Source organism: Vigna umbellata, chromosome 1, assembly GCF_029865625.1.
Source record: "Vigna umbellata cultivar VRB3 chromosome 1, Vumbellata_1.0, whole genome shotgun sequence".
Taxonomy (NCBI): Eukaryota; Viridiplantae; Streptophyta; class Magnoliopsida; order Fabales; family Fabaceae; genus Vigna; species Vigna umbellata.
The window spans coordinates 81,596,171-81,610,664 of NC_142165.1; the positions used below are offsets into that span (position 1 = coordinate 81,596,171).

General features: G+C 27.8%; 1 protein-coding gene across 1 annotated transcript; it reads right to left on the reverse strand.

Annotated features, from left to right (window-relative positions):
- Positions 1 to 8,628: 8,628 nt before the first annotated feature.
- On the reverse strand, positions 8,629 to 11,403 carry LOC124846179 (uncharacterized). Its single transcript, XM_047324598.2, has 8 exons — positions 11,356 to 11,403; positions 10,579 to 11,202; positions 10,009 to 10,062; positions 9,838 to 9,866; positions 9,410 to 9,484; positions 9,222 to 9,312; positions 9,030 to 9,116; positions 8,629 to 8,917 (listed from the first exon to the last, which is right to left on the reverse strand). The coding sequence occupies exons 1-8, from the start codon at positions 11,401 to 11,403 to the stop codon at positions 8,891 to 8,893; spliced, it is 1,035 nt and encodes a 344-aa protein (XP_047180554.2). The 3' UTR covers positions 8,629 to 8,890.
- Positions 11,404 to 14,494: the final 3,091 nt, after the last annotated feature.

Below are 14,494 nucleotides of genomic sequence, written 5' to 3' on the forward strand. Positions count from 1 at the left end.
GTCTAACATGAAAGCTTTAGAGATAACATACCTAAGAATTTATACTCATGTAGAGACGAAAATTAAAATATATGTTATGAAAGAGTTGTCTCAAGAATAAGTACAAAATAATAGGATATGTTCTCAAGCTCTCATTAAAAAATCTTTTATTACGAATCGTAATAACATTGAAGCTTAAATTTCTTACATTAAAAAAAGTGTTGTAAGCAAAAGTATCCCATAAAGAATATAGTCTAATTGAAAGCGCGCTAAAATATACATCTAAAACAATTTTTCATAAGAGTCCAATGCCTTATGTCTTATACTGTGAAAAGTGTTATACATCCTCCAACCCTTATTGAATGATATACTTAAATAATGCATTAATTACTAACAAGACATATGCCAAAATGTTTTGAACAAGCAATACAAATTAACGACTATAAATGTTCAAAACATTCAATACATGTATTGTAAAATAATAAAGTTGAGAGCATAGTGAAAAGAATAGAATAAAAGAAAGAGATCATGCATTGAACATTCACTCTATTGCTCACCAAGTTTATACACATTGTTTGAAGCTCTTCCAACCAAAGGGAATAAAGAAGAGAATGAGCATCCAAATCAAAATAAGTTGAATGACCAACTATGTTGTTGCTTAGATCTTACATCGTATATAGCTCTTCAATCAAAGAAAACAACTTCATTGAAGAAGAAAAAAAAAGATAAAAAGAGCAAGTATTCATCGTACTACTCTTCACAGATACATTGTCTGGTCCTTCTCCAATCAAAGGAACAACCTTACTGGAAGAGAAAAAGAGCAAGGACAAACATTAATATTGAAGATCAATATTGTTGCTCATTGAGTTTACATCGTCTGATGCTCTTCAGCAAAGGAAGCAACATCCAAGTTACAAGACTACACATCATTATACTTATCCTCTCTAGGAGAGTTAACTTGAATTTATAACTATACAAGTGTTAGATTGTAATAGTAAACATATAATCTCATTGAGAGTCAAACACTGTCAATATTGTTGTATTATTGTAGCAAGATAGATATGTGATGATAGTTATTTTCTTTACTCTTTCTCATAACGCTTCTCATTCTCTTCTACTAAAGCATGCTTTCATTCATTCTTTCATGTCTTCATCATATTTCTTAAGTTGAAGAGCATTAGACAATATATGCACCGAGGTAAGGTAGAGTTAATGTTTGATGATCATTTTTTAACATACTCTCTCTTTTCTTCCTTTTCCACCTCTTATTATCTCTTTTACATTTTCTTAAAAAATCATTCTCTTCAGTTTATTTTCTTTTTATAGGCTTTCTTTGAGAGATGACCATTGGGGACTAAGTTGAAATCTTGATAGCCTTTATAGGATTTTCCAATAGTTTGGTCAGACTTAAGTCTATGTTATAGAGTTCAAAGCTTTTTTCTTACAGCCTTAAGCGAAACTTTGAGCTTGTACAATGTGACAAAGCATATAGCTTCAAGGGAAACATTCCTAGAATGTTTTTCTTCTCTCACAACTTCTTTTTCTTGAGTGGCATGATTTTGATAATATCTTTATGCTTTATGAATCTCTACATATATATATATCAAGAAATAAAGAATACAAGTATCGAATTACTTTTTCATACATGCATTAGATGTTTGAACGTTGATAAATGTTAGACATTGTAGCGTGTTCAAAACATTTGATCATTTGTCATTTCATTAAGAAATGCATCTTTTGGTAAGACAAATAACATGTATATTCATGAGTGATATCAACATAAGATGCTTTATCAAAGGCTAAAGCATTTAATGGTCATTCATCAAATGAAGTTTTCTTTAGAAAGATTTGCTTGATATAACACTGTATTGAATAATAATTTCTTTTAACCTTAGTGTCATGTAAGAGATAGACTTTTATTTTCATAATACGTTAGGTTTTTTTGCCCATATAGTTTAATATATTATCTCAATGAGAGAAAATTTCTTCTATATGCTTTTCTTATGATAGTGTTTGTGCAATTTTGCATCTATGTTTAAGCGACGTTAGTGCTTAGATGTTATATGTTACTTAGTTCAGACACTATAGAGTATAGATGATCTGCTAGTGGAATTGAGCTAGCAAATTGCTTAGTGGAATGACTATTGTTTATCTCGACACACTATGTTCTATATATTTTTTATAGCATTTAAAGCCTTCTTTCTAGACATTACACATGATTTGCTTTGTCAGACGATTGATGATGCAAGTAGCTTGAATATAAATGCTTAAACGTTTAATGTATGTATTTGCATAAGACATTATCTTCATGGTCAAAAGTACTCTAATATATAATATGTATATTTTGTCATGGTAATTAAATAGATAATTTTATTTGTTAAAAAATTGTCTTTTGGACATATTCAAATGTTTGAACCCTCTTTTTATAAACAATAGTTCGTTGAGAAAACTTCAAAACATGAATTGTTAAACAATTTACCTTTTCTTAGATGATTTTATCTCAGTAATAATGTAACTTCAATTAATAATAAAATCAATTTTAAGAAACTTAATTAAAAAAATATAAAACTTTCGAATATATAAATTTAATTAAAAATAGAAAAATTTAAAGTCACTTAAAACTTAATGAAATATTAAATTTATTGATTCAATTGCTATGCAATCACTGTCTTCTCTAAAAGAAGGAGAATATTCTTGGGAGGAGCAACGAAGAAGGCCATTTTTCTTGAGAAAGTGATAGTGAGAAACATGACGATTGTGTCGTTGAACAAACATGTTATAACATTTTTTGAAGGTTAAGAGGTTTTGATGAGTGTTGACGAGGTGTTGGGATTCCAAAGACCCTTCACGTAAAATGCTCGGTGGACCTTGCGAGTTACTTTATTGAAAAGAAAGGCAACTTATGTTTACTTTGCTCTTTCGTTTAATCTACTTTTATAATCATGTTAGTTGTTTTTTATTTTCGAAATTAAGTGAGAGTTGGATTTTCATGTTAAGTAAAAGTGGATAAAATAAAATAAAATAAAATACAATTATTTTATAAATATATTATCTTCAAATTTTAGACACGCTTTATTCATTTTTTTTCATAAGAATAAAAACAACTTTCTTAAATAAAAATAGAGAAATAATAGAGAGAGCACCAGAATTTTACTTCATTACTGTTTTCATTCTCTTTCATTTTGTAACCATATATCACCAGCTAATCAAAACACTGTTCTTTGTTTCACTCGTCCAGGTTTTTTAAATTACTTGTTTTTTTTTTCCTAAAAAGAGTAGAAAAAAATTACTTAATTATCTTAATTAAAACTTCTTTAATTCAACTATTTTCCTTCATCTGACTTTCGGATAACGTTGTACACACTGTCAACATTTGCATGTTCTTCAGTGAAGAATTATCATGTTTGTAAGGTGAACTTTGTGGGCAGTGCTTAATTTAAAATTTTTAAATATTTTGTGTTATATTTGCGCAAATGGTGACAAATTATAGTAAAAAAAACATTGTCTCGTGACCTGATCCCATTTGTCCCTCAACTGTTTGTGTTTGCAGATGTGATGGCATCAAAATTTTGTCTAATAAGGTTAAGATATTACATTAGTATATAATATATAAACAGAAAAAAACCATAAAATTTGATGTATTTTAATTAGTATAATCCCCAAGTAACATAATCTTACTGCTGTGAGAACCTAATAAATAATTATAATGATTTTTGGGTTATAAAAGAAGCCTTTTTTAAAAGAAATAAAAAAATTAAAAATTTTGGACTTTGGCTTCTAAAAGAAAAACAAAACATTTTAGAATAAAATATTGTTATTTCCTGCTCTTCTGATTCTTCTAAAAATCTAACCATTCATCACCTTTTAAAAATTGAGGCGATAGAATCAAGTTCGTGCAACTACCCTTATAATTTGTTTCCGTTAGTGTAATATGTCCATTTCCAAGAACCATTATAATTTTTGACACATGCAAAATTTATGGGTTGCATGTGATTTTTCAATGTTGTAGGTGAATCCTCACCTCATGATGATCATGAAATCATAATTTGATCCTTATTAGGGGTCTTGTTTTATATATAAGTCAAGTTTGAGTTGTGTGGTGGTAATATTAAAGAAAGAACATGAAATATTAGGAGTCTTGTTTTATATATAAGTCAAGTTTTGTATGGTGGTACTCAAGAAAGAATGTGTATTGGCTCTTTCTTAAAGTAAGGGAAGTTAATCATTTGAGTTAATTATTCTTGTTTTCAAAAAAAAATTGGAAGTAGAGATTGAATTTAAAAGTTGGGATTTTTATGTTATGTGTGGTATTGAATTGTGATATTGTTTATGGTATTTGCATAACTTTAGGATGGTAAGATAATTAAGAGACAAGTTGTAGAAATTGTAGTAAAATAAATAAAAATTGTGCAATTGTAAAAGCATGATAACTTGCATTATTTTTAGCATGGAAAAGAGTGGGGTTTTGGAGTTAAAGCTACAAGATATATAGATAAAAAAATTATTAATTCCTAGTAAGATGTAAATAGTAAGAGGTTTGGGCCATTAATATTGAAATAATGAAAGAAAATATTTGGTATGTAATATGTATGTTTATGAGTTTCTCTTTATAAGAAGTAACTTCTTTTTGTTTTGAAATTATATTTGAGAATTTTGTATTTTGGAGTGTGTTTGAATGTGGGGAGGGGTAGAGTGATAAATTAGATTCAAAATATAATAATTTTGGATGATCGTGGTGTTAATTAATTTGTGATGTGATTACTCTCTTGGTGAATGGTAGAAATGAGAATTAAACACTAAGGACAAGGAAATGTTGTGAATGACCTTTATACCGACTTATAATTATGAATTAGCACGATGGGTGATGAATTGAAAAAGAGAGATGATAAGAGTTAATGTGTCTTATTATTATGTGTTGTGGTGTTTTATTGCTTAACATGGATTGACAAAACTTGAATTTAAAGAAGGACATTAAATGATTAAGTTAGAGTTTTGCTTGAAGTAGTAATGTGTGGTTGAGTTCTAATAATTATTTTCATGGAAAAATATGGTATCAAAGTGTATTGAAGAGGAATTTAAGGGTAAGACTATCGTGAATCTAACTCACAGAATAAGACATATAGGAAGCTTCAAATGACAGATGGTATGATATGAAAAATGATGATACTTGGGAAGATAGTGGAGTAATCATGTTATAACTTGATTTAGGAACACTAGTCTTATTTGTTGAAACATCAAGGTACAAATTACGAGCAAGATAGGTGAAGAATTTCATAATCCATTAAATATACTAATTTTCCGGAAGACATATAATTACGTATTTATTCTAAATATTTATAGTATAATTTGTTTCAAATCAATTCTTTTAATTTATTTCTTTATATTTATGTTTGACATTTTAAATTCTTTCCCCAACCCTTTTTACTTTGTTTTACCTTTTTTTCTATTTTAAATGCATTAGTTCACTCAGTTTGTGTTGATATATTGTTTTTGTTCTTTATCTATAATGATAGTACATTAATAGCTTAATCATGACTTTGAAGAATAATACATATTAGTTAATTTAAATTGTTTCTAGGCTTTTGGGATTGAATTAACCTAGACAAAACTGTCTTCTAGAAAACTTGTAAATTTTAATGATTATTGATTTGTAATGATCTTAATTGATCTTGTTGAATTATATATCTTTATAAGACTTATCACGTACTAATTATATGTAGGTAGTGAAATTTTAAGGTTGTTATCCTTCTATTTCAATGTTTTTATACATTTTGATATTTTTGAATTAACGGTTAGCATATTAATTTTAAGAGTGTCACATTTCAGTATACCTATAAATATCTTACTATAATAATGATTAAATATTAACAATATTAATTCAAGAATAATACAATTGTTGTTAGGATAAAATTGCATATTTATTAAATTTTAGGTATTCAAAATATTAAAAAAATTAAAATGTTAACACTATTATATGGACCAATTTCGGAGATATTAAAAATTTATTTAGCCCTATATTTTATTTATTAAAAATTTACATTATTTTGTTTAAAACTACTTTTAAATACACAAATGAGCTACAATAAATAAGTGAAACGTTTACAAACAAATTATTTTTCTTTAAATTGAATAACTAATCAATAATTATACATATTTGCAGCAAGGTAAATATCCTTAAATCGAATGTGCTTTAAAATACATAGTTAAAAAAACATGAATAATTACAAGATTTTTTAACAGAATAATTAGTTAAAAAAAATTAGGGAATAATTAACTAAATGTAAGTTGTTGGAAGTCCCACATCGACTAGAGATAAGGCCAATTTATAATATATAAGTGAGGTGCAAACCTCACCTTACAAGCCGGTTTTGTGGGGTTGAGTTAGACTTTAAACCCACTTTCTAATATATTACAAACCAGTTTTGTGGAGTTGAGTTAAGCTTTAAACCCACTTTCTAATATAAGTTCCGTTACTTTTCATTATTTAGTATGTGAAATATATATTAATTTTATATTTTTTATTTATTCACTAAAATAAAAAAAGGTGCATCATATGTGTTATGATAACTCTGACACATATCTCTTAACATATCTGCATAGTATTCTTATATGCTCCGATACATGTCTTTTGTCGTTATATGTTATTATTATACATGCCAACACATTTATTCTCTTATAGTCTCTCATATGTTTGACCATTATACTCACAAGTTATTAGAGTAAATAATCTACTTAATATGCAAAAAAATTTTCTTAAAAAATTAACAGGAATCTATGTTTATATCTGCTAAACAATGTTTCTCATTTTTATAAAGAAATTTTAGTTAAACATTAATATATTTATATATATATATATATATATATATATATATATATATATAAAATTAACATTAGTTGTCATAATAAGAAAATAAAAAATGGTTTAACTAAGAATGAGTTAATACTAATAAGGTTCAAGGTTTAATTTATGTTTTATCTCAAATTTTTATTAAACTAAAATTATTTGTTATAATAAGAAAAGAAGATGATTAGTGTAAAATTGAATTTAATATAACAACACGTAAGTTTTAATCTTATGTCTTATTAATGACATCCAAATTTTGATAAAAACAAATCAAGGTAATAATCCACATAATATATAATATACTAGTAATAAATATAACTAGAAGGTAATAAAACCGTTAAATAATGCTAAAAGGCGTTATACAATTCTAAAAGCGCTAAATGATATGGACATGTTAGGCGACAAGCAAACTCTAAACGCAAATAATGTACAATAGTTGAAGTTTACAAGTTTGTAGCACAATACACATGTAACATTAAACATTGCTTATATCTACGAGTTGAAAAAAAAAAAGCTTTTCAACACACTTTGACACATGTACCACTAATAATATGAGAATACTAAACAAAATTATTAGAAAAAATAGAACTACAATAACTATAGAGGAGAACTAACAATAACCAACGTATAAACAAAAATTTCAAGAATTAAAGATACTAAAACAAGTCAATTTGAATTATTTAAGTTTGGTTTCATGTTAGTTCATAAAAAATGGATTGGGTCGGATTAATCTACCAATTCAAAATAGACTGAACTTTCCAATTCGGTCCTCTAAGCTTTCAGATTGACCTGCTTGTTTTTTTTATTATCGAAAATCTAATATCACATTAATGATTGATATTTTTTTACATGAAAGCAAGCTGAAGCTGGATTGAAAAGGGTTTAAAAAGTCTATTGTTTAGGTTATTTTGACTAAGCTTTATTAAATCTTGCTTAGATCGGCATATTGTGTTAATGAAGTTGAGCTATGTTAATATGAATTGTACAACATGAGTTTTATTTTATTTTCTTAATAAGACTAACTAGTCGGACTGACTTAACTTGCATGTTGGCCTGTCGAACTTGGCGACTAAGTTAATTTGAACTCTGAGTTTAAAAACGTTGTCTTAACCCTGGACTTGTCCCTTTTTGTCATCTATAAAGAACACAACCTACAACTATTGTTTTATCCACATCTACAAAAGGAATATTTATTGTGTAGAAAAGGCTAAGGATAAAAGTACAAGTTTTTGGCTTTTTGTGTGCATTGTAAGATGGCTTTAAATTCTTAGGATATAGATCATCTACTAGACAACTTAAAAGATATCTTTATTATTATATTGATTTCATTGTATTTATTCTAAGGGTAAAATGGATTCAATATTTATATTTAATCCAAAATAATTTAAGTTAGATTGAAAAAAAATCTAAATATAATAGATCTAGTTAAAATAGATTTGAATTATAAATCCAATCTATTTTATTTGTTCTAGATTAAATTTAAATTGGATTTTGAAAAATTCAAGCTATTTATGTATACCCTTACGTTACTAAAATGAATCCTAAAAATTTCCAAAAAAACAAAGAACTTCAAAATTCCTAAGAAACAAATGATTTAAGTTATTATTCTAATTTATTGTAAACAACCCTTCAATATAAAAAGGACGAGTCACAAAAAAAGGAACTTAAATCAACGCAGGATATCTAGGATTCCTCTAATGACATTTTTAAAGGAAAAGAAAACAGAAAAGTGTAACTTGTCTAACTAACAACAATTATATTTATGATTCGAACAAACAAGTACTTGTAAGTCCTAGTGCTGAGTTTAACAAAAGTCTAAGTCATTTTTCTACCAACTATTACAATTTGTTATTTATACGATATTTCTCTCTCATTATTTTATATTAATTATATGTGATAATATCAGGGAATACTGATTTGTATTTATTGATCCTCAATTTCATTATACAATTCAGTTGCATCATGATCTCTTTCTGTGATTTCATGCCCTTCTGGTTTACTACAGCTCTTTGAACCTTTTGTCCTTGATTTTGGTCTGTTTTCGCGCTTTGGAACCAAAATGCAAACTCAGACGGGTTGAATAAATACTATATCCTGCATCGTTCACACTCACTTATTAGTCAAATTGCAAATGTTGAAAAAAGCATAAGAAATTAAATTTCCCCATTTGAATATAAATGTGAAATGCTATGGACATCACACTCACCCTTGGAAGAATTGTTCCTAAGAAATGATATTTGCTTTCGGTTGCAGATAAGATTATAGTCTCTGAAGGGAGTTCAACTTTTGCACACTGCATCAAGATGTTTAGTTAAAATGGTTCTTATATGCTAAACACACATGAAAATGATTTTCTTATGTAAAATTTAACATTAGAATCGATTCCTATATGACTCACCAATTTCTTTTTGCTCAGATGCTCGTACACGTCAAGGTTGTTGAATTCAGTTATGTGAAAGAACACATAATCAATTGCTCCGCCACAAATCCTAAGTTTAAACGTTATTAAAATATGCATAAGATTCCCTTAATAGAAAATGAAATGTAAATTAGAAATACGGTAATAACTTCATGTCATAAAATTACTTCAGTGTATAGTTCACAGTCTTTGTGGGTAAGAAGGAGACGATCCTCAGGGTACTCCTCCAATCAGCAGCAAGCCTTCAATTACAAAACAAAAATCAATAGGACTCACAAGGGCTAAAATCAACTTTTGTTTTTATGTTTTGTTTGAGATGATTCATTTTCTTTACATGATCCGTAATGTATATATTAAATGTTCATGACTCTGTATGCGATTGAGACTTAGTGAACATTAATGGTGCAGTCTTTACACCCATTTTCTTAATATGGTATTTTAGTTCTTCTACAATGAAGATGCATTTTACAATTTGTTAATGCATCTGACTGGAAGTCTTCTTTCAATAAATTGAGTTTAAACATCTTTTTTCCTTAAAATTTCACTAGTGATTATTTTCGCAAGTGAAAACAAGGAGAATTGTAAATCCACTTACGTGACAGGTGATGTTGGTTTCCTCACTGCCTGTTTCACACGGAAAAAACAGGAGAAAACTCAGCTACGTTGTACTGTTTTTTTCATAACTGTTACAGTAAAACAGGAACAGAAGCTTCTTCTGATAAATCTTGAAAATCTGACATGCGTAGAAAAATGAAGTATATCGTACCTTTGCCACATTAAGGGATTCACGATTCGAGTAGATTTTTCCAATCAAACATCCCTGGATGCACAAAAAATTTATTCATTGTAAAAACATCTCTATAAAGTATAACCAAGATTACCAAATTTAATATTAAAATATTTTTATCACTATTTACACTGTCTTTTACTTCCTCGGATATTTAATGGCCATAAATTGTGCACATACTATATATTAGACCAACTCAACAAAATCCAAAATTAATTTATCTGTGTAGTGAAGGACATCACAAACATGTTTCTTCAATGCTAAACTATAAATAATCATTTAACGTATGAAATTTACTGAACAACTATGTTCAATCAAATATTCACAGACACACAACATTTTGAAGATACACATCCTGCATATACTTTACATAGGATAAATTCTTCAAAGGTTAATGAACTATAAGAGAAAATAATATAAAATTAAGATTAAAGTGACATGTGTATGCAGTTAAACTAGTCTATACAAAGAACAAGCATATATATATATATATATATATATATATAGCATTGAAGCAAGGTTTTTAAAATGATGATAGTGTTAGTTTACCTGCCATGCACACACGAAGCTATGAAAATCGGTGAGAGATGGTGGAGGAGGGGAAACAAGTCCCTGATTAAATCGATGCTTCATTGCAGGCGTACCTCGTATAGTGATTCCAATCGCTTGGAACTGAAGGGGCTTTGGAAATGGTTGGTGAATGCTGCTGCTACTACTACCACAAGTAAGCATTGGGAAGCTTGGTGATTGAAATTGATTCATTGAGTTTCCTGCTGTATCAGGGAACATCATATTACCAAATCCAACTGTGGTGTTATTCATTCCACTTGGCTGATTCCATGCATTTGGGTTGCTTTGAGGAAATGAAAAACTGGAATTTGAACAGTTTTCTGATGCAAATGGCACAGTTGGAGTTGCGTCTTTTGTGACACTGTGTGATGGAGTGTCTGCCACCATTTCTCTCAATTCTCCTTCTTCCATCTCTTTAAGAACTCCTAGTAAAACATCATCTAGAGGATTTGACTCATTATTTGGTTGTAAAAGACCATCGAAAACATCCTCTCCCAGTGGGAAAATATCATCCTCATTGCATAGCTGTTGAAGAAAATCATCAAACATCTCATCTGTTGTTGCTTGTGGTGGAACTACAGGGGATTCATTGTTTGCATTCTCCTGAACGCATCAAGTGCGTGAAAAATACATAAATAATCAACTCATAACAGAAGCAAAACTGTAACAGTTTCAATTCCTTGAAACTGAAAGGTGAATAACGGCTCCAATTAAATTATTCTACCAAATAAACCTTTTTGAACAAGTAACACTTACGTGTCCAGCATTTTGAACACCCTCCCTGGTGTTTTCTCCGATGGTCATGCTAGCCTTGCAGAGAATAGGTCTTCTAAAATCATTAAAACCAGAGAGAAAAGATGAACAACAGAGAAATTTCATAGGCTATAACATCCATAATCTTTAAACATGAAATCAGCATTTATTATTTCTCATTACCTCTTTCTTCTTATCAATCATAACACTTGAAAAACCATTTCCTTCTCTTTATATGTCAATTGGTATTTTTGATTTCTATATATCTTTTCCCATTTCGAAACAGGAGAAACAGAAATCTAAAACAAAATCCACAAGATTCAAAACTAATGAATCAAAATAGAAAAAAAAAAAAGAAAAAAAAGATGCAACCAACTGTTTTCCCTGCACCAGTTTTAGCTATATTCATAAATAAATTATTCTCCATCAAAGGGCAACTAAGATGTCTCACCAGTGATCATAAGAAAATGATAAACACAAAGTTAAAGAGAAAGAGAACCTTGATGATTGTTAATGAAAATTATGGCAAATGTAGTTGTTGTATTGCACTACAATTCAGCTTCAGGGTGAATGAATATCCATATGCTTCCCTTTTCTATACTAAAAGAATTGTGTGCTTCCCTTAACCTTTATACACATTACTCTTGCTTCGGAGGAAACTTGTGGGAAATATTTGTCACCATTTTGTTATTAATAATAACCTCATTAATACTCATTCCCGTAAATGACACGAAACTCAAACAAATTTAACAGATATTACATCTTTTATACTATATACATATAATATTTTAATCAAAATAATATTATTTTTATTTAAAAATACAGGATAATAAATTTATGACATTTTTTTATTTATACTTTTTCATTTTTATCCATGAGACCGAAGACACATGGCTTGAATATCTAGAAGGGTGCTTTTCCCTTTTCCTATTCTTCGAGATGTTTTTCGGAAGTGATTCCTTTTGAAAAGTTACTTACTTTACGGATTCGGATGCTTTTCAACCTCAACTTTGTTCAAATATATTTCATCTCGATTTTCTCTCTGCATTCTGGCTGAGTATTGCATAGATGAGAAACAGTTAGAAAACACACAGAGACCAGAAATTAAAAGGTGAGTATTAAATACAGATGAAACATAATGCAGGTGTGGAGAGAGATTATATCTTTATATGTGACTGATATGAAGTAATAGTACTAATATACTACCTATGTTTATATAAGTTTTTATGTACAGTGTCTTTTTTTTATTATGAATCACAAAAATTAATGATTAATGAATAATAAATCCTTAGCATTAGCATGGATCGTTTTTATTTATTTTTAGAATAGAAAAATGGAAGTGTATAGAAAATATTAGATATTGAAATGATTAATAAAATAATCTAGATTGGTTTCGAAGAAAAAAGAAACAAAACTGTTGAACGTGTTCATAAATGATAATCATGAGTCTTTTATATAATTTTTATCAATTACTTTTTTTTTAAGTTTCAATATTTTAAGTTAGTCTCTAAACAAATTAAAATATTATTTATAATCTCTACACATAATCTTTTAATATATATATATATATATATATATATATATATATCTCTTTAGTCACATTTACTTAATTAAATTACTTTATTATTAACTAATAAAATATAAAAATCCTATTTGTTATATATATATATAATAACCTAAATTACTAACATTTTTTTATACAATTTTATTAAAATAGCTTATTCTTAGTAAATATAGTATATTCTTTTCCATTAAGTATGAAATCATTATAAGATTTAATTTCAGTTAAGAGTTGAATTTATTAACGGGTAAAACTATATTAATTGCAAAACTTCGCAACAGAAAAAGGCATCAAAGTACTGCCTTGAAAGAATTTATTTTAGATGATACTTTTGAGAGAAAAATATTTGTAATATTACTCAACATAAAGTTCACAAATTAACATCATTTTAAAAATATGTAAATTCATTAATATATATATATATATATATAAGGGTTTGCTAACGCATACGCCTGTTTTTTCAGTTGGTACATTTTAGCCATGTGTACCGGGTTTTAGTAGACAAAAATATCCTTATATACCATGGATTCTAAGTTTTAAGGTTAAGAGTATTTTAATAATTTTCATTCTCAAAACTAAAAAAAAAAAGAAACCCCCCAAACCCTTACTCACCTCTCTCATTCCTCTCAACCCTTTCTCCTTCATCTTTCTCACTCCAATCTTTTCTCTGTCATCTCTACTGTAGCCCCAATTGAAAAAATCAGAAACACTTTCCGTTAAACAATCTTACCAAAAAAATGATTTTATAATGAGTTTTGATCTTATAATTTTTGTCTTATCTAATTTTATCCAATTTTCACAAGCATAAAGGAATTGGTAATTGACCTCGAAAAAATCAGAAATACTTAGTTGTTAAACAATTTCTTACAAAAAATGATTTTATAATGAGTTTTTATTTTATAATTTTTGTCTTATCTAATTTTATCTAATTTTCACAAGCATAATGACATGGTAATTGGCCTGGAAAAAATCAGAAACCCTCGTTGTTAAACAATTTCTTACAAAAAATGACTTTATAATGAGTTTTCATTTTATAATTGTCATTGGCCTGGAGGGTTTTTTTAGAAATGATGATTCAACATATGCAGATGATGAAATGTTATTTAAGCTTATACGCTTTTATTTTTACTATATTAATTATATGAAATATGGATAATTTTTAAATGCATTAGTAACTTTGATTTATTAAGAAACCTTGTTAACATTATTTAATTTTTCTAAAAAAATTATCAGATACTCAAAACAAAAAGTCGCTATATATATATGATGAATCTAAAATTTATTGAAGTTTTTCATTTTGTTTTTGGGGATAAATAGAAAGTTGAGTTACTTTTTTCTTCTATGATATTTTTATTTTTCAAGTTAAGCCGTGTCTTGTGTGAGATGACAATAGAAGAAATATCATTGAACAATTTTTAACGAAATTTCATTTTTAATAAATGTTAAAGAAAAGTAAAGGGAAAAGAAAAAGAAAAAAAAAAAGAAAAGAAATATGAAGATGACTGGTTAATAAATTCACGGTATAAAAATCCGAAGTTAATTATATTTCAATGGTCTATATGCCAGTTGGCATGGCATGTT